The 20187-nt window shown below is 36.9% G+C and overlaps 1 protein-coding gene and 1 non-coding gene across 15 annotated transcripts in view; both read left to right on the plus strand.

Moving 5' to 3' along the window:
- The window catches only part of PEX5L (peroxisomal biogenesis factor 5 like), a 234551-nt gene that overhangs the window by 126501 nt on the left and 87863 nt on the right, over window positions 1–20187 (plus strand). For 12 of the 14 annotated variants that reach the window (XM_026007210.2, XM_072752613.1, XM_072752609.1 and 9 more), the window contains 4 exons: window positions 6598–6709; window positions 14962–15156; window positions 17038–17161; window positions 18274–18370. In XM_026007210.2, coding sequence (XP_025862995.1) covers window positions 6598–6709; window positions 14962–15156; window positions 17038–17161; window positions 18274–18370 — 528 coding nt within the window. Of the gene's footprint in view, window positions 1–223; window positions 290–6597; window positions 6710–14961; window positions 15157–17037; window positions 17162–18273; window positions 18371–20187 lie in introns of all 14 variants that reach the window. The other 2 variants (XM_072752618.1, XM_072752616.1) reach the window with 1 other exon arrangement.
- LOC112926330 (U6 spliceosomal RNA) lies at window positions 9956–10062 on the plus strand. The gene has a single exon (XR_003236317.1). It is a non-coding gene; the product is annotated as a U6 spliceosomal RNA (small nuclear RNA).

Consider the following 20187-nt stretch of genomic DNA (forward strand, 5'->3'; position numbering starts at 1 on the left):
AATCTTACTGCATGAAGATTATGTAATGCTTTCTTTGATGCATCATATTCTTGTTGCATACTGGCTAGTTTATGAATCAGCAAACGGAATTCTGATTCATAAAATGTAATGCACCTGTTGTGTTGATAACTTTATGGAATTAATTCAGTGACAGCTGTGATACAATTATTTCTCAGTCAAATGCAGCTTTATTAGTTGACATACTTTTTCCACTATATACAAGTGGCTTCTTCCCTGCTATGCACCAGTGGCGTGCACAGGCCAAAAACCAGCAGAATGATCTGAAAAAGTGAGTACTTTTCATAGCAACCATAGCATCCAATCTGTGTACCATACCACATTCCTACTTGTTATCCTGTGTGAGTGTACTAGTGTCTTGAAATATGTTTGTCCCAGCATCTCCTGTAAAGCCCCTTATGACATACTGCTCCTACTGAATACATTGACTCATCTTCATCACTGGTATGTCCATGCCAGCTGCACTCATTCATAGATTCCAGATATGTCCAAAGCTTATTGCTGTTCCCTCAATAATGTCCTTAAGACAATCATAACTGATTAAACACAAAATAAGTTCTTGAAACACTAACTTGCCCCCAACTTATTTAATAAGTGTTCAGTCAGCAGGCTGTAAGTGTAGACTAGTTTATATTGAAGCATTGTTTGTATTATGTGATCATTACAATCACATTTAAAGGGATTTAGCCAAGCATACTCCAGTGAAGTCATTTATAGTACAGTGAACAAAACAAACTACAACAGAAGAGTTGGCCAAGTGACCTGAACTCAGAAATTGCTGAGCCTCTGAAAGTTGCTTTCTGTTTAAATTAATTATTAATTCTGCATTAGCAAACAATATGTCAGACACTTCATAAAAGCTCAGGTTCATGCTGCCCTACACTAACACTTTTAAGTCAAGTGGTATGTAAACAAGTGTGCATTGATGAAAGGTCTGAAGGAAAACTAGGATGTCCTCAAGTCTTTGAGGGAAAAAGTTTCTCTAGGCCTGTGCTGTCCAATACAGGAGCCACTTGCCACACATGGCTATCGAGTGTTTTGTGGATCCCCACAATTGAGATACACTCAAAGTATAAAATACACACCCAATTTTGAAGATTTGGCCCCAAGGAAAGTAATAAACTATTGCATTAATAATGTTTATATTGATTACATGTTGAAATGATAGTTTTGGGATACATTACACGAAATAAAATACATTCTTAAAGTTATTTTTCAACTGTTTCTTTTCCATTTTTTATAAGTGGCTACTAGAATATTTTCAATTAACAGGTTCTCATGGTGTTTCTATCGCATGGCACTCCTCTAGACTGTAATAGTATAAGTTCATCCAATTTGAGGATAGAAGGAACAACTATGTGCCAAAAGATTACTTATATCATACAAAAAATTATTATTCTTTGTGAGAATAAAATTGTTAGCAAATATTTTTTCTCATAAGGAACTATTAAAAGTTTCCATTTTAACCACATCCCCTGGTACTTTTTTTAGAAAGATATATCCCACTCATTTTGTGCTATAGAGTACAATATCTCAAAACTATGTATTTTAGTCTTCTTGCTAGGGGAATTTTTTTTTCCCACAAACTCAGCCTTTGTGTATCTATCCATACCCACTTCTTATTACCTTGATATTGATATTTTTTGTGTGTCTGATAAACATGAAAAGAATAATGCCCTTGATTGGAAAAACATTGTCAAGGCTACTAAATATACGAACTTGAAACAATTGCTTTATGTTTCCCTGCCTGCATCAATGACAGTACTGCCCAGGCTGCAAACAGTAATATCAGTTCATTTTCCCATAAATAGATTCACATTTTTTAAGTCTAACTATTCTGTCAAGAAAATATTTATAGCCGGTTGACATTTAGATCAAGTCAAAGAGTTGAAAGTGATTATGTGGCTATCTTTTACAAGAAGACTCCCTGGGACCCGTATGTAGGACATGGAGTGGAGGGAGGGGGACAGAACAGAACTATTAGTACTATTACTAGCTCACAAGAAATTAATTCTGTCAGGTGTCAGTTACTACAACAAAACTCTCAAAGTTTGAATACTTAAAGGAGGCATGCTAGTTAGTTAATTAGTTAGTTAGTTGTCTCGTCTTTTCAATGGATTGAGTCAGTTAACTTCGTTTTGACAGCGTCACTATTTTGATGGGCATCACACAATATTCTAAACTTGCATAGGATTAATAAAGCCATAAGTAAGTAGTTCAATTACAAAATTATGAATGAAAACCTACTTAAAATGGCACATACTTTGAATCAACATGTTATAAATAATAAAGGAATTTTCAAATGCATAAAATACATCTATTAAAATTATATTTATGTTTTTATATAGAAAAAGCAATCTTAATTTTTTCTATTATTTAAGTGAGGTAAGAGACCTGGTATATTATTACAAATTTTTTAAGCCAAAAGTTCATCTCTGAAATACTGTCAACTGTTTTTAAGCTTACTAGCTTCAGTGTTTTAACTTTTAAAATTACTCTTTATGTACTAAAATGTTTAAAAATAAACACAGAATATTTTACTTTAAACTAAAACAACAGTTTGAGATCTTCAACTTTAAGTGCAAAAGAATGGGACAATGGATTATTAATTATCATTTACAGACCTTGTTTTCATCCTGGAAAATGCATTTTGGTTTGGAGTTAATTCTTAGTGATGGAAGTTATCACAAGTCTTTAGCTCTGTATTTTTTCATGAAACACCTAAGCAATACATTGTTTCAAGGTAAATAAACTTAGATTTAAGTCACAAAACAAACTATATAAACATACACTGGAGTTAAGTAACAGGCAGTCTTTTTTTTTTTCAGGCAGTCTTCAAAAGCAAAATACTTTCATCTTAGTTAAATAGTCCCCTGTAGCTTAAATTATGTAATAATTTATTTTTTTAACACTACAATTAGAGAAATTCAAGTTGAACTAAGGCAAATGTATTTTTAGAGAATGTTTTAAAACAGATAAAAATTTCTTCAAATTGGATGTTATTATCTGCATTCTGCTCAATACTTAAGCACAGTATTAACATAAAATAAGTACCAATTTGGTCCTGTGGTGGCTAATATTAGCCACATTAACTGGCGGGTCTAAGTCATGTACATAAATTGAAGGCATTTGCCTGAATATTTTATTCACAACCTATGTTTACAAGGAAAGTGTAAAGGTTCAATAGTCTGTTGAATTCTGGGTGACCAGGAAACCCCTTTATGCAAGTGCTCAACTGTCTTCTACTCCTGTGATTTTCTTTGATTTCCATGTCTACTGACCATGTAAGGGTTTTCCCTCAAAGTCTTCAAATTTGGATCTCTGATTTAAAATCCCTGAGTGAGGTGGTAATGTTGTCCTGAAGTGTCACTGGCCTCCCATTTGCTTTGGTCCATTTCCTTCTTCCAAGGATGGTGTGGGGCAGGCCTATGCCCTTATTTTTCTCATGAGGCATTAGCCCTTTGCATTCTTGACCGTTTGGAAGAAGCCTTGCATTTGGAAATGAATCTTTAGGTAACTCTAGGTTTCCAAACTTTTAAATGTGAAGCTTAGGGAAAATGGACTTAGATGTGGTTTAAAGCCTGCCAGGAAATCGGTTAACATTTCTGAGAACCACCACCTCCCTGTGAGTTGATCAAACTCAATACGAAATTGAGGATACTCATATAATCATTCTTTTGTACATTCCACCATTCAGTTTGACTATAAATCAGTTAATATTTATTAAACTGTTGCTATGAGATCCAAAAGTTAATTGAATAAGATCCCTACCCTCAAAGAAGTCATAGTCTATTAGGGGAAAAATAGGTGAAACTAAAGTATAAAACTGGGTAAAACATGGGAACATGGAGATGCTGTAAGAAGGCACTCACTGCCTACCCAGTGTTGAAGAAGGTTCCCAGACAATGTGCCAATAGAATGAGGTCCTGAAAGAGGAGTAAGAATCTGTCACCATTAGAAAGGTTTTGAACTGATATATTGAGAAGAGGAACAAAGGAGGATAAGAAATGAAAATTTGAAATGTAAACAAAGTGAGGATACAAAGGCCCTAAAAACTAATGAAATGGGTCATGTTAACTCAGTTCTGATAAACTAATTGATCCAAATTGCAATCACTCTAACTTAATTATTTTAAAAAGTTGAAATATTTGGACTCACCTTTTATTATTTTTATAACATCAATATACTCTGTACCCAAAGGATGAAATGAGGTAAGTTCATAATAAAGCATTTTCAAACTGAAGGAAGTAATTCTAAGAGAAAGTCAATAAGTCATCCTACCACTGAATGAAGAGAGAATAAATTGCATACAATTTGGAAGCAAAGCTGAGGGGAACTCTTTGGGGGATTCAGTTCAGTTTGCAACTTTCTTTTATTGACCTAAAAGATTTACTTATTCTCAAGTCACCATAGGACTTTTGTTTGAAAATGAGGAGGGGGCCATGTGAAAAGCTATTCTTATCTATACAAATCCAAATAAAATGGGACTTAGTATGGCTAAAATAATGATTCCCCGATTCATCTAACTGAAGACACAGTTCAAAATTGGGCTGTTTGAGATAGATATTTTTATATCCTCTGCAAAGTCAATGTTTCTACAAAGTTTCTACAAAGTCACCGTTCCATTTGGTAGGCATTTATTGATCCCCTCTTATATGAAAACATTCTATTCGAAGTTGTGAAGGATATAAGTATGAGTAAGACATAGCCTCTGACCTCAGAGCTTCTAAGAAAAGATTTCATGATATTTTTTGTTTCATCTTACATATCTCCATCAAAACCAAAGAACTTTCAGTTCCCAAATTACCTTTCCATGGTATCTGAAGTCTGGCCCTTCATCTCCTTCACCTCAGAGACCTGCTACCATCCCTACTCCAACTCCAGCATTTCCCAACTGTCAAACCGTGCTCCACACTTTGAAAAACACGGATTCAGAAAGTATTTTGTTATTTCCTCTTTGATTTGTATCTATGTAAGAGAGCCACTGGAACGGCTCAGTTATGGGAATTGGGCAGACCTAACAACTCCATCAGTCTGGGTGTGACGTGTGCTCAGAAACTAGACAGTAGGTGTGGAAGAGACTCAAGCTTTACGAGGCAGAGGAAAAGCCATGCCTCAGTCCTGGGCTCCCGCGAATCTCTGAATAACCTTCTCTTTGGTATTTTTTTTCTTCCTGTGCTGAGAAAACCTGAGAATGCTACAGATGTTTTCTCCAGAAAATAAGTCTAAAATTTCATGAAGAGAGAGAGGCTCCCAAAAAATCCTTTTACCTTTGATAAACAGACCTGCCTAAAAGGACAAGGCCTTTTCCTTTGTTTTTCCATTTAGATGTCTATGTCGACAAAGGCCTTTCTAGAAATCTTTTATCAAATTCAGACTACATATTTTTAGCGTTTATAGCTGTATCTATAGAGATCTAACAATCTCTTCTATAGAGATCCAATTCTCTTCTAAAACTAGAGTTCATTTAGGCCCATTCCACACTTCTACTCACAGAGCTGTGATATAGCAATAAATTACTAGTCCCTGTTTTTACAAGGTAATTTAATTATATCCAAAATGAAGAACCAAATAAAGAAGATAAGACTTCATTTTTATTTTATGTGTCTCACAAAATACAACCTTACAAATATGTATTTAAAAATCTAGAGATTTTTAGGCACATCTTTTTCTTAGAACAAGTAGAAAATTAGATGGCTATGCCCATTTTAAGAAAGGCCAATATAAAAACTCCTTAAAAACTGACAGCGTTAATTTCGGAATTAACCACTTGCATGGTATATTTCTTCCCTTAACCATGGAAACAGAACTTAAGAAAGTCTGTATTCTAAGAGATGCAAAATAACTGAAAGTAAGTAACTGGCTGCTATTGATAATTAGACACCAACTAAAAATCAAACTGAAAGACTTATGAAATTAGAGAACAATACAACTGAATTGATAGAAGTCTGTGTTTTTACATATAGATTTTCAGGAATATATCTACCGGATACCTATATAATTAACATAACTATTTCCCCTCTCCCAAAATAATGCTTGTCGTGCACCACAAAAGCATCCCAAGGAAATGTCAGGAAGGATATGTGCCCCATTGATGACTTGAGCTTTTTAAGAAAAACAGAGGAGAACAATTATCCATACACATACAGCTCTGTGTGTGTATACTTTTCACATAATGCGGACCGCCCACCCTAACCAGAATGTGTCACCTCAAAGTCTGAGGCCACTATTCCAAGTCTCAGTAATGTTTGATCCACGCGAAGAGCAGGTGATTCGAGAGGTGTCATTTTCTACATGTTGAAATTTGGAGAATAGTTCTAAAATCGTTCTAGGAGAAAAAAAAAAGGCTTAAGCTTTCAAAACTGAAGTTGGCTGCAGCGAAAATATGTTGACAGTGCTAAAAGGCTCATTCCCCATCCCTTGGTATTTTTTTTCTTTCTTGCCCTTACCCATTTATTTATTTGTTTGTTTGTTTATTGGTAGGCTTGCTATTCTCATTTTGTTGCAAGGCTGCATTGTAATTCATCCAATTCTGCAGTTTAACAAAGCCCTTTGATACCTGTGTTCGTTTTTCCTCAGCTGGTGAATGAGCAGCAAGAAAGCAGACCTCTCTTGAGTCCCTCCATCGATGACTTTCTCTGTGAAACCAAATCGGAGGCGATAGCAAGGCCAGTAACGTCCAACACAGCCGGTAATGCTCTCATTTTAACGGATCCTCAAGTAGAGCTAATGGTCACTGCAGGGAAATGCGTATTTTCTTTCTGTAACACATCTTAAGTAGAGAGTAATGTTTGCAACCCAATGAAAGTTTAGGACATGTACTATTCCACATGAACTAATAAACCCCTTTGTATTCTAAAAGAAACTGCGATATATTTGACCCAGCCAACTTTGCTGAACCTTAGCATACCACTATTAGCAATGCATCCTTCCTCTTTGCATCTTAAGTCAGGACACAAGGAAATATTCCTAACAAAAGCCTCTATTTCAGAGCGAGGTGTTTTTTTTAAAAGTTCTGGCTGGTAATATTTTGTATGACAAAAGTCCAGTAAAATAAAATTGTAGCCAGGTCCTTCAAGTGGATTGAAATGACAAAATTAAAAGCCCTAGAGATTTGAAATGTTATAGAGCCAGTTTCATTTTTCTGCCATGGAAATCTGGTACTTGTTTCCTCTTACGACAATTTATGTGAACGTTCTTCTGGAATTGAATCTACCCAACCAGTGAACTGTCATCCGTATAGGCACATACATATAGGCACTAATAAATATTCATCCAATGAGTGGATGCAGGATGCTGCTGCTATGATTCACACCTCCCCTAGTCTCCTCTGCATTTTCCAGTTCTCACTGCTAAAACTAAGTCATTTAATCAGGGCTTACCCTGAGGGAGCTACGTAAGATCTGACGCAAATGCTACTTTTCACCTTTTGTATCAGAGGCGGCCTTTCTGCATTGATTTTATTCAATCTGTGTTCACATTCAAAGGCATGTTGTTCAAATAAGGATGAAAAAAATGATGTTCAGAGTCAAAGAACAAAGACTATGTTGGATTGCAGGAGAAAGCTTATGGAGAAAGGGAGAACAATTGTGTACTGTCTTGTTCACTTCATTCCATTTCCCCATCATCAGCTTGTTGTTGCCTGCTATATTTCATTATGCTTTTAAGTAAGGGAAGAAAATTGCAGGGGAAGGAAATTGTGATTTTTCTTAAATGCTAAAAATTACAACAGCAAAAGTAAGTAACACAAGATAGAGGCACATAATGTAGGAGTGTAGTCTACAGTCTCTGGGGTCAAACTTGGCAATGTCAGACCCCAGCTGTGCCACTTAGAGGCTCTTGTCCTTGGGCAAGTTGCTTAACTAAGTCTGTTTCCTCATCTACAATAGTAACATCTATATCTCATAGGTTGCTTGGGAAGATGAAATGAAGCAATCTATGTAAACCCTTACTTAGCATCATGTAAGCTCCAACAGATGTTACCATTACTGTTAGATATCAGGTTAGAAAAATAATATACCCAATACTTTCTTTTTCAGATGCATTGACTTTCTATCACACCAAAGCAATCATTTTCTATATTCAGCTATCACTTTGAGGAATCAAGCAAATAAAATTGTATTTGGTACATTTAAGCAGGAAATTAAACTAGTTCAGATCCTACCAGATCAGATCTATCCTCCTTATCTTTGAAACTGGAGCCTACCCCTCGGAAACTGGAGAGCTACCCTTAGAAAAATACAAAGGAGACTTGTGTCTCTAATTTCAGGAAAATCCATGAGAATTCAATGCACTGAGAAGTTCCTACTCTTCAAAAGAAAAAAAAAAAAAAAAAGCTGCAAAGCATAGAATTCTCAAATCTTGATTCCAGTACCTTCTCCCCTTTCCATCTTCCACTGAGGCTAAAACTGAGTCACTTGGGAAGGGCCCACCAGATACAGCAACATAACATTTGGTTTTCAAAAGCCACTTTTTGTCTTGACTTTTCTAACATATGAAAAGAGACTTACAAAATATTGGAGGAAAAAAAACTCAAGAGAATATGTAATTTCATATTATTGCAATCCTACAGTATTGCCTTTCTGTAGGTGTTCATGACAAATGTCACAAACTGAGTGGATTAAACAACAGAATTTTATTGTCTAACAATTCTGGGAGATGGAAGGCCAAAAATAAGGTGTCGGCTGGGCCCTCTTCTCTCTGAAGGTGCTCAGGAAGAAACTGTCCTAGGCCTCTCGCCTAGTTTCTGGTAGTTCCTTGGCTTGTGACAGCATGACTCCAATCTTCACATGACATTCTCCCTGTGTGCATGTCTTCCTGTGTTTGTGTCTGTCTCTGCATTTAAAGTTCTCATTTTTATAAGGACACATACCATATTGGATTAGGTGCCTCCTCCAATGTGACTCATCTTAACAAATTCTATTTCCAAATAAGTCACATTCTGTAGTACTGGGGGTAAAGACTCCAACATATAGCTTTTGGGGGGGGGGAACACAGTTCATTCCGCAACACCCTCCAAAGCAGGTGTTCAAGAAAAATGGTATTTTGAGACTGTGAAGTTTTCTTTCCTTGTCCTCAGCACTCAGTGCGTCTGGGTCACACAGATTTTTATCCTGAAGGAAGACTATGTTTGATAGTGTTTTTTAATCTTAAAAGTGTATCTCAGGGCAGAGACTGTATATTTTTTAATACCTAAGAAATATACTTTTTTTAAGATTTTATATATTTATTCATGAGAGACACAGAGAGAGAATGAGGCAGAGACATAGGCAGAGGGAGAAGCAGGCTCCATGCAGGGAGCCCAATGTGGGACGTGATCCTGGGACTCGGGATCACGCCCTGAGCCGAAGGCAGACGCTCAACCACTGTGCCACCCAGGCATCCCAAGAAATACACTTTTCAAAAAATATTACAGAACCCACTATTTAGCATCTCAATATGCAACATTTTTATATGTTTTTTAGCAGGAAAGATTTTAGCATACAAACACACCTTAGAAGGAATTCTAAATCTGGTCTTGGAATTTTATAACTAAGATTTCGGGGCAAAAGATACAGTTATCATTTTCTGTCCAAATTTTTAATTAAAAAAATAGTAATTTTAAATAGAACATTGTCATTTTATAAAATAGTATGAAATTACATTGAGAGAAATCAAGACAGTCATTGAAGTTTAAGTGTCTGTTACATCCCAGGTATTATGAATATCTTTACATTCACAGAATGGATATTAAACAATCTTGGAGTAAAATACAGAATAAAACCTGCTTCAAGTTTGTACCAAATCAATGAAGAAGAAATTTGAAGAATCTTGTGTTAAGAGAGGCATTTATACTTGGCATTTTCTTCTAATGAAAAAATAAAGCTAGTGTATCACCACCATCATAACATTCACTTAAATGTTTAAGGAGTATCCTTCTTATATAAACTGCACAGAAGTGCTCGCTTCGGCAGCACATATACTAAAATTGGAACGATACAGAGAAGATTAGCATGGCCCCTGCACAAGGATGACACGCAAATTCGTGAAGCGTTCCATATTTTTCAACTATTTCAAAGTGTTGATTTAATTAAGATCATTCCTTTGGTTAGTAAATAAATGTGTTTGTGCTAAAAAAATAAAAATAAAAAAATAAACTGCACAGAGTACAACATAGGTAATATTTATCTCTTCCAAATGGCATTCAGGTGATAGGGTTTTTTCCTCTACTGACCTTAAAAGAACATACCAATCCCCTGCCTCATAGAAGTTCTAAATTATAATCTTTTTTCTTAAGTACTTATTATCTTTTTTATTTTCTACTTGTTTCTACTTTAGGATTAACTTTTTGTCATCCAATAGTGACAATATCAAGCTGATCAAATATGGATGTTTTTAGTTTCTTTGCCATTGACACCTTAATTATTTTTTAATTTATCTGCAATCTAGATGATAGCTAATTGCTTGGCCCTCTCAAACTGTATCCCTAGATGGTAGGTAGGCTAAGATCATTGCTAATATCCTTGATTTTAAAATGGCAAATAAATATATATTATCACAGGTGCCTGTATCAAACGCTTGGAATGTAACTAGACAATGGATGTTTTAAGATCATGATTACATTATAGGACAACTGAAATTTCCAATAATAACTTCTTAGTCTATAATCTCCCCCAAAAAATCTAACATATGTCAAAGTACAATAAAGATCCTTTCCTAAAGTCCAAGAAAAAAAAAAGAAAAAGAAAAACAGGAGGTTTTTGGTTTGCCTTGATAAATCTGCATGATCTAAAAGAATTTTATCCCTCAACTGAGCCATTAGGTGGAGAGTTATTATAGAAGAAACATTTTTCATGGTTTAAAAAAATTTTTTTCACTCCTTAATATAGGACCTTTATACCTCTATAAGAGACCCATATATGGAAGGGAAAAGCTACCCTTAACAAAGTTCACACTCCTGTCACAGCCACTAATTAAGTATTTTAATTGCAAAATCAGTGTAATATTTGCAAAATATGTCTTTTTGAAGCCCAAGTAGCAATGAACCCAATGTCCTGCATCTTGAGAGAACTTAGAAATTTGGGAAGTAGCTTTAATTACATATTCCAATAAAATAATAAAAATTTCATTGAATTATGTAAATCCAATGTATCTATCTGGCATCACTGACAAAATCCTTCCTAAGGGACTTTGATTTGTAGCCTTTATTATATTAAAGAATACCATGGTTCTAGTATGCCAGGGTAGCTTATGAAACAGAACAGAGATCCTATCAGCTCCTTGTGGCACATTCTGTGACTGCACCAGTCAGGACTGTCCCCTGATCTGCCTCTCTGACCACATCATGTAGATGTATTCCTTAAAAAAAATTCACTAAAAATCTGAGGTTCATTATACTGTGGTGGTGTAAATAGCATTGTGCTTACCATCAAAGCATCAAATCAGAGCTTCATGATAGGTGCAATTTTTTTCTGTTTTAAGCAGCCTCACCTCCCACAGCCCAAGTAATCTAGCATTCATAAACATCTTCAGCGCCCCGTAGGAGCCTTCTAGTTCAATAGGTTATGATCCTCAATAAGGTGCCCTCGAGATAAATGGAAACAAATACTTAAAAGCATCTTACAGCCTCCATTTCAGGAAATTCTACCCAATGAACTTAGGTGATCAAAAAAAAAAAAATTCTGAGATTATCAGTTAATTTAAATTATGCCTTGGACTGCCAGATAACTGGGAGCTAAGCAAAAACTAACCAAACCCATATCAACGAAGTCATCACATTGCCTCCAGGTTCAGATAAAGTCTGAGGAGGAGTGGTGACAAACACATGCTTAGGAGTGACAGAGCCTGTATTTGCATCCTCGCATGGACACTGACCTATGAACTGTGTTAGTTTCCTATTGCTGCCGTAAGAAATTACCACAAGTTAAGTGGCTTAAAATAACACAAATTTATTATCCTACAATTCTGGAAGTCAACAGTCATAAAAATCAAGGTGTCAGCAAAGCCAATTCCTTCTGGAGGCTCTAAAGGAGAATTTGTCTCCCTGCCTTGTCCAACTTCTGGAAGCACCTAGAATTCCTTGGCTTGTGGCCCCTTCCTCCATTTCCAAAGCCAGCAACATATTATCTTCAAGTCTGTCACTCTGTCTCTCTCTATCTTTCTCTGTCTCTCACAAACACACACACACATACACACACATTTCACATCCATTGTAAGAGGTGACTATCTTGATTTAAATACACAGATTCTGGAACCCAAGCTTTCATGTGTCTAAGAGAATCTTTAAAATTGGGTTAAGAAAATCAGCAGAGCAAATATCCCCTTCCATGCCAAGATATGCTCTCCTTGAAGTCCATATGGAACACTGAGGCCCTTTATTTCCAAGTCTTAACTGAAGTGCATATGTGTGCAACACACGTGTGCGTGTGCACGTGCATGCACACGCGCGCACACACACACACACACACACACACTTGCTAAAATGCAATCTGTCTTCCTCCAGAAAGTAAAAGGCTGCACCCATCCCTCTATGCTTTTGAAATTGTAATCCCCAGGGACTCTCTCAGCTTCAAAGCTTACCATTCACCCCCAAGCCACCGTCTTCATCAACTGGGTAACAAATAGGGCTTTTTGTGTGTGCCAAGCATTTATTTCACAATTGCTGGGCAAAGAACAAAGGAACAGAGAGCTCAGAACCAACACAGGAAGTGCCCAGGCTAGTTTGGAGAGGGAAAGACTTGCAGAGCCAAGTTGGATATTGCAATTCACTCTTTTAGTAATTCATTTGTTCTGAATGGTGAGAAGCAGATATAGAATTAAATTAATACTCACCAGTTATTTTTCCATAACAAACATACTTCGTATATATGAATAGACAAGTCCTGTATAATTTGCTTCTGAAAGAAGTATAGGAACAAGTAACTAATTCCTAATTGTTTGTACAATTAGTAAAAAGACATATATGGTGTTCCAGAGACTTACCATTTCCTTCCTTCTCTTACAAGGGAATTTTGGTGGGCCTAGAATCCTGCCAACTTAACAGTGGCCTGGAAATTTCTGCTTAAACATTCAAAGAATATGAAATGTGTTGTTACATCCTAGCCTATTTTGGCTGCTTGCCATGCTTAAATGCAAGCCAGGCAGCTCAGCTCTCAAAGCCACTTCTTTCCCTCCCATTTGAGGTGCTTGCTGGCCTATCTCAGAGCATCTTAGCATAGGGAATTGGCTCCCATCTCCTCAGGAAGGCTCAGATGAGATAAGCTGATGCTTGCAGGCCATTTTCTGATAAATGTACCTCATAGCATCCTCTGTAGACCGATATCTTTGTCTCGGTCTGTTTTATTCCCAGCAGTGTTTCTCCTTTCTGTCAATGTACGGATGTGCTTCCTGCCCAAAATAGAAAAAAAGCAGGGAGACTAGGAGGAGATCAACAAAAAAGAAAGAAAAGCATCACAAAGTGGCCACCAGAGAAGGGAAATCACATTTACTGAATACCTATTGTATGCCTGGCACTTTACACATTCAATATACAAATTAGATAAATTCATCTTGAGGCTTAATCTGCATTTTTCAGAGGATGAAACAAACTCAGCAAAGTCAAGAAACTTACTCGGAGCCACACAGCTAAGCAGCTAGAGCCTGGTCTTTCCACCTCACCATTAACATCCACCCCTGTGATTGAAATCAGGCAAAGGAGACTATTTAGAATACAGCTTGACACATAATCTTAAAGATCCTATGGGGGGGTTAGCTCATGAGGACAGTATGGTACTAGAGAAATCCAGGATGTGAAGTCCACTGAGCCGTGACTGTGCCTTGAGTGCAAGGGGGAAGCAAGTCGAAGAGTGTTAAGATACCAGCAAAAATCCATTCCTTACCAAGAGGGTGATCCGAGAGGTCAAAGAAGAGAAGTGGCACATGCAGCCTCTGTTGTAGACCGTGCAAGAGAGGATTAACACCAGGATTTCTCTGTCACTTTGTTGGCTTTCCTACACTATCTGGGTGAAGAGATCGCAGGCCAGGAAGCCACCAGGCCAGTCCAGAAGCCTGCATTTCAGGTGTATGAACCAGGGGAGTGGCAGGGCTGGAGGGGACCTCCCTTAACTGGAACTTTCCATTTCTCAAGATGAACTAGTCAAACCCTGGTGACTTGCATGGTAAGAGAAAGAAGGAGGAAGAATTACAAAACTTGCCTTTTTCGTTCTTATTTGCCTACTTTGCATCTGAACAAATTATTATTTCTGCCTTCATTAGTGTATTAAATGCAATGTAATCAACCTGCTAGGAAGTAAAAGTGTAACCATTTTATGGTTCATTACATGGAAATTTAAATTTGCATATTAAGCAGCAAAGGCATTAACATGTGTATCTACTCATCAGCTATGGATTGTGAGATACTTCTCTAGTGTGAGCCCAAACAGCAAGCTGTTTTCTGATTGAACCGCTTAATTAAATAAGCAATGATTAACAACATTCCTTTATATACTGTATACTTTAGTATACACAAAGTTTGAAATTTAAAATACAAAGACATTAGAAACTTTTCCAGATCTTCCTCATAACTGTTTTGCAAACATGTCTCTGAATATGATACACTCTTCTCTGGGAAAACTGCACTGTAAAATACACCTCTCTATAAATAAGGCAAAGCAATAAAGTATGTGGTACCTGAATTTAGATTCAATTTTATTATTATTTTAATTTTATTTAAACTTTCATCACTGGTGAGGCTGCTCTAAGTCCCATCTTGTGGGTTTGTACTGTGTCAAATAAAGGAGAACATGTAGCAAACTTCTCAGTCTAAATACAGGCCATCTTTATAAATCAATAGGGAGCTAGCTTGATTCCATACTTCTAACCTACACTACAACCACAAAATCCTTCTGCAACCAACTAAAACCTATTTTTAAAAAATAATTTCAGAGCAGTGAGTGAGCTTATCTTAACCTTTTCTGTCTCTGATAGTACTGACCACAGGTTTGGATCTCCTTGACCTGAGTGAACCTGTCTCTCAAACCCAAACCAAAGCCAAGAAGTTGGAGGCCTCATCGAAAACTTCGTCCCTCAAGAAAAAGGCTGATGGATCTGATCTCATCAGTGCAGATGCTGAACAGAGAGGCCAGTCTGTCCGAGGCCCAGAGACATCATCCTTAGATTTAGGTAAGGTAATAGCATGTGTCTGCTGCTGCTGGCCCTTGCCTTAACACAAGGAAGTTCCACAAATGATATTAAGACCATGTGGCAAAGGAGTAGAAAAGATTAATTCCATGAAGGAATATGGGCAGCACACACTTCTTTTGTGCTTGAATTAAACAGTATTGGGGGGGAGGGGGTCCCTGGATGGCTCAGCAGTTTAGCACCTGCTTTCGGCCCAGAGTGTGATCCTGGAGTCCCGGGATGGAGTCCCACATCAGGCTCCCCGCATGGGGCCTGCTTCTCCCTCTGCCTGTGTCTCTGCCTCTCTCTCTCTTTGTGTCTCTCATGAATGAATAAATAAAATCTAAAAAAAAAAAAGTATTTGGGGAGTTCAATTTTGCATAACTGATGTGGATTCATTCATTTATTTATTCAACCTGCATGTATTGAGTTCTTGATAGATGGCAGGTACCATATGAGACATTGGAATTACAAGTAAGAATGAGACATGAATCTTGCACTCTAGGAGCATTTAGTCTAGAGTGAGAGATAGCCAGTAGAGTGAGAGGGAGAGAACAGCTTTAACACAAGGTCTATGAATAGCCAGCCAGAACATGTAACATGCATGGGGATGTATCTGATATAATAACAACAGCTACCAATTATTGATGGCTTATCATGTCCAGGACTACACTATGATTTACATGCATTAGCCCATTAATTCACTGTAACTCAGAAAAAAGAGAGGACCCAGGTTTTCAAATTTAAATAACTTAAATCTTAAGTAACTAACATCTCAGTTAGTATGAGAAAGACCTGGAATTTGAACCTAGTTCTGATTAACTTCAAAACCCATACTTTTATCTACTATATATCTTCCTGAGAAAGGAGAGCTTAACTCTATCTCATGGAACTAGTCAAATTATAGTCTCCTTTCTCAGGAGAAAGAAAGTGACAGTTACTTCAGAAAGCCAGAAATAACCTGTCCCCTTTCCCCTGCCATGTCCCTCTCTGAGGCCTGCCTGTCTCTCTGGAGGAAAGCTTTAGGATTTTTCAGTTGTACTGATGGATAATGAAATTTACACACTTATGTAAGGATATATTATTCAATGTACTACAACGTAACACAATAAACTATAAAATGAAGCTTTCATTTCTCTGCTTTTGAGAAAATGTCATATGAAGAAGTCATAAAAATAGTTTAAAAATTTTGGAGGACACTGACTGCAAACTTATCTTTTTATAAATTAAAAACCTGGAGCTCAGAGCTGTTTAAGTGATTTATTTACCGTCACACACCTGTTAATGAGAACAAACCTAGCCAAGTTCTTAAGAATTAAAACACAGGGAGAAAATGGTTCTAGCACTCTCTTGACTTTCTCCATTGCTTCCCTTCTTTCTATTCCCATTATTCATTCCCTCAATTGATGAAAAATTAAGCAGTTTTACAAAAGCTGTGAAAAGTGTTCCAGTTCATTCCTATCTTCTTTTAACAGTGAGGTTCATCTCTTTTAATAGAATTTCTTTCTAGAAACATGCCAGACTGCCTCAAAGCCACCTCTTCAGCTGGAGGCAGACGGGATAGTACTCTATACATTCATTCTCATGGGATTCCATGGATTATACACAGAACTCAGAATGCACATAGCTCTTGAAGTAAATTCAGATAAAACAACTCGATTGTTTAACTAAAAGCAAATCAATTTATCTTAATCGGTCTCATTTTTATTTAGCTGAACATGTTTTTATTAATTTTCATGCAATCTTAAAAGTTGGTCTTGGGCTTAGGAGCATCAGTTGAGTGAAGTTCACTTGTATAAGAGTTCTTAATCTTAAATTCTCTACTTTTCTCTGTACTTCGTGAAATCCATTGTCCCTCTTACCCCATTCCTATCTCCTTCATAGACATTCAAACACAACTGGAAAAATGGGATGATGTTAAGTTTCATGGAGATCGAAATAGCAAGGGGCATCCAATGGCAGAGAGAAAATCATGCTCATCTAGAACTGGATCAAAAGAACTCTTATGGTAAGATATTTTAACATCACAAAATAGGTAATGGTGTATCAGCTGTATGGGTATTTCTCCTGTGTACTGAAATAGCTAATGAGTTCAGTCAATCCAAATATCTGGTGCCATGTTTAACCCTCGGTATCAGTGTTAATTGTTGTGGCTTCTAAAACTAAGTATCTCACCTAAATTATCAAAAATTCAGCCAAAAATGATTTTGGTAGGTTCATAATTCAGGATCCAATATTTGTTGATAATTTTTTTATTGTATAATTGAGTTGATCCATAAAAATAGGTTTATACATATATGTACATATGTGTGCATATTCAATATGTTACATAAAAAGTAGTTAAAGTAAATGTTTTTCAAACTGAGTGTTGTTGGAAGGGAAGATGGTAGAGGGATGGGGTAACTGGGTGATGGACATTAAGGAGGGCACGTGATATAATGAACACTGGGGGTTATAGAAGACTGATGAATCACTGACCTCTACCACTGAAACCAATAATATATATTAAGTAATTGAATTTAAATAAAATTAAATATATATATGAACAATAAAAAAAGAAAAAAGTACCTGGTAACAGGTACATGTAACCTTTCCTGACTATCTTAATCATCACTGTCAGATAATGTACTAATTAACAATAATCTGTGGGTGCCCATGAGAAAAATTGGCTACCTGAATTTTACCATGTTTTTAAAGCTTCCTAAAGGGCAGCATGCCTCAGTGTCCTGTTGCCCCTATTTATTATGACATTTCAAGTTCTATATAAATTTCAAATCACACTTGGGACACTGTGAGGTACTCCCCTCCCCAAAACACAATACTTTTAATAAAGCAAATCTGTTTGTAACAAAACTAGATGCATTTATTTACTGTTTGTACATAATTGAACAGAATTCTAAATCGATCGGAGACAATTACACCTAGCACACTGCAGCCACTTAAATTTCGAAAGTGGTCATTATAATAAAATTATATAGAAAATATCTTTTTCATCGAAATTCTGATGAGAGCTTTGTTATCATGGCTCTCAGTGATCCAGATTAACTAGGTTTCTTGACTGGTTTTCTAGCTGAATTTGTTTCTTGATGTACATTGATCTCCTTTATTCAACCCCTATAGGTCCTCAGAGCACAGATCTCAACCAGAACTAAGTGGTGGGAAAAGCGCCCTGAACTCTGAGTCAGCTTCCGAGTTGGAATTAGTGCCTCCAGCACAGGTAACAACAACAACAACAACAACAACAACAACAAAAACAACAACAAAAACGATTCTTTTATAAACCCACCTCTTTTTTTCTTTTTTTCTTTTTCTTTTTAACTTAGAGAGAGAGAAAGATTGAGAGAAAGTGTGTGGGATGGGGGAGGTGCAGAGGGAGAGAGAGAATCCCACGCAGGCTCCACACCCAATGTGGAGCCTAAATGGGGGCTCAGCCTCACAACCTCAAGATCATGACCTGAGCCAAAATTGAGTTGGATGCCCAACCAACTGAGCCACACAGGTTCCCCAAACCCACCTTTTTTTTAAGATTTTATTTATTTATTTATTCATGAGAGACAGAGAGAGAGACAGAGAGATAGAGAAAGGCAGAGACACAGGCAGAGGGAGAAGCAGGCTCCATGCAGGGAGCCCGATGTGGGACTCGATCCCGGGTCTCCAGGATCAGGCCCTAGGCTGAAGGCGGCGCTAAACCACTGAGCCACCCAGGCTGCCCCAAACCCACTTTTTCTACTAGATAATTTATATCATAAATATTTTATTTAAATTTTCACAAAAAGTTCAAGGTATTTTTTCTATATTCTGTATTTCATATGTTTTCTCATTCAGTAATCTATCTCAATGCTTGAGATAACTGATGATAATATACATATATCATATGTATATATTGAATTATATGTATATTTGGCTGAACATGTCTTAATGAATTCACTATATATTTAGCACTTTTTCTTTTTTCTACCATTTACTTTTCCATCATTTTGTTTGTTGTTTTTTTTAAATTTTATTTATTTATTCATGAAAAACAGAGAGAGAGAGAGATTGAGGCAGAGACACAGGCAGAGGGAGAAGCAGGCTCTCTGCAGGGAACCTGATGTGGGAATCGATCCCGGGACTCCAGGATCACGCCCTGGGCGGAAGGCAGGCACTAAACCACTGAGCCACCCAGGGATCCCTCCATCATTCTGCAATACAAAATCTCTTCTACTCCAGTATTAACAATATTTCTACAATAGAACACCAAGAAGAGGAACTTACATATTGAGCATTCATTCACATGTATGCCCCATGGACCCAGGTACTTACATATCAGGATCCTGACTGTCACATTAAAATAAATTTTATGTTAAGGAATAAATAATTATAGTATTAGAGTAATGATAATACTAAGAGCTACCATTTGTGAGAATTAGAGACTTTGTACTTTTCATATATGACGTCTAATACTCAAATAATCCTGTGAATTACTATTAGCCTCATTTTTAGAAAGGATTTTATTTATTTGAGAGGAAGAGAGAGAGCACAAGCAGGGAAAAAGGCAGAGGTAAAGCAGACTCCCGGCTGAGCAAGGAGCCTGATGCCAGGCTGGATCCCAGGATCCTGGGATCATGACCTAAGCCAAATGCAGATGCTTAACCGACTGAGCCATGCAGGTGCCCCTTATAGCCTCATTTTAAGAATCCTTTAAAGAGTCTCAGTATAGTCAATTTTTTCTTCTGGGGCACCCAGCTAATCACTGGTGGAACTATGGTATGAACCAGACCTGTCCATCCCGTGATCCTCAACTCCAGTGTAATTTGTTTGTCTATAACTAATTATCTCCTTTGGGTAAGACTGCCAAGAAGGCCAAAGTCAGTCTCAATCTTTTTATTTGCTCAAACACTTTATAAGGGTATAGCCTTGATCTAAAACGACAAAGATCTCTTAAGAAATGTGTCCACATTTATGCAGTCTACAATCAAGTTGAAAATAAGTGAGATGAAGTGAGCAAGAGAAATTTTCTTGAGTATACCAGATCAGAAATTAAAACTAAGGAAA

The sequence above is a fragment of the Vulpes vulpes genome, chromosome 3, assembly GCF_048418805.1.
Source record: "Vulpes vulpes isolate BD-2025 chromosome 3, VulVul3, whole genome shotgun sequence".
Taxonomy (NCBI): domain Eukaryota; kingdom Metazoa; phylum Chordata; class Mammalia; order Carnivora; family Canidae; genus Vulpes; species Vulpes vulpes.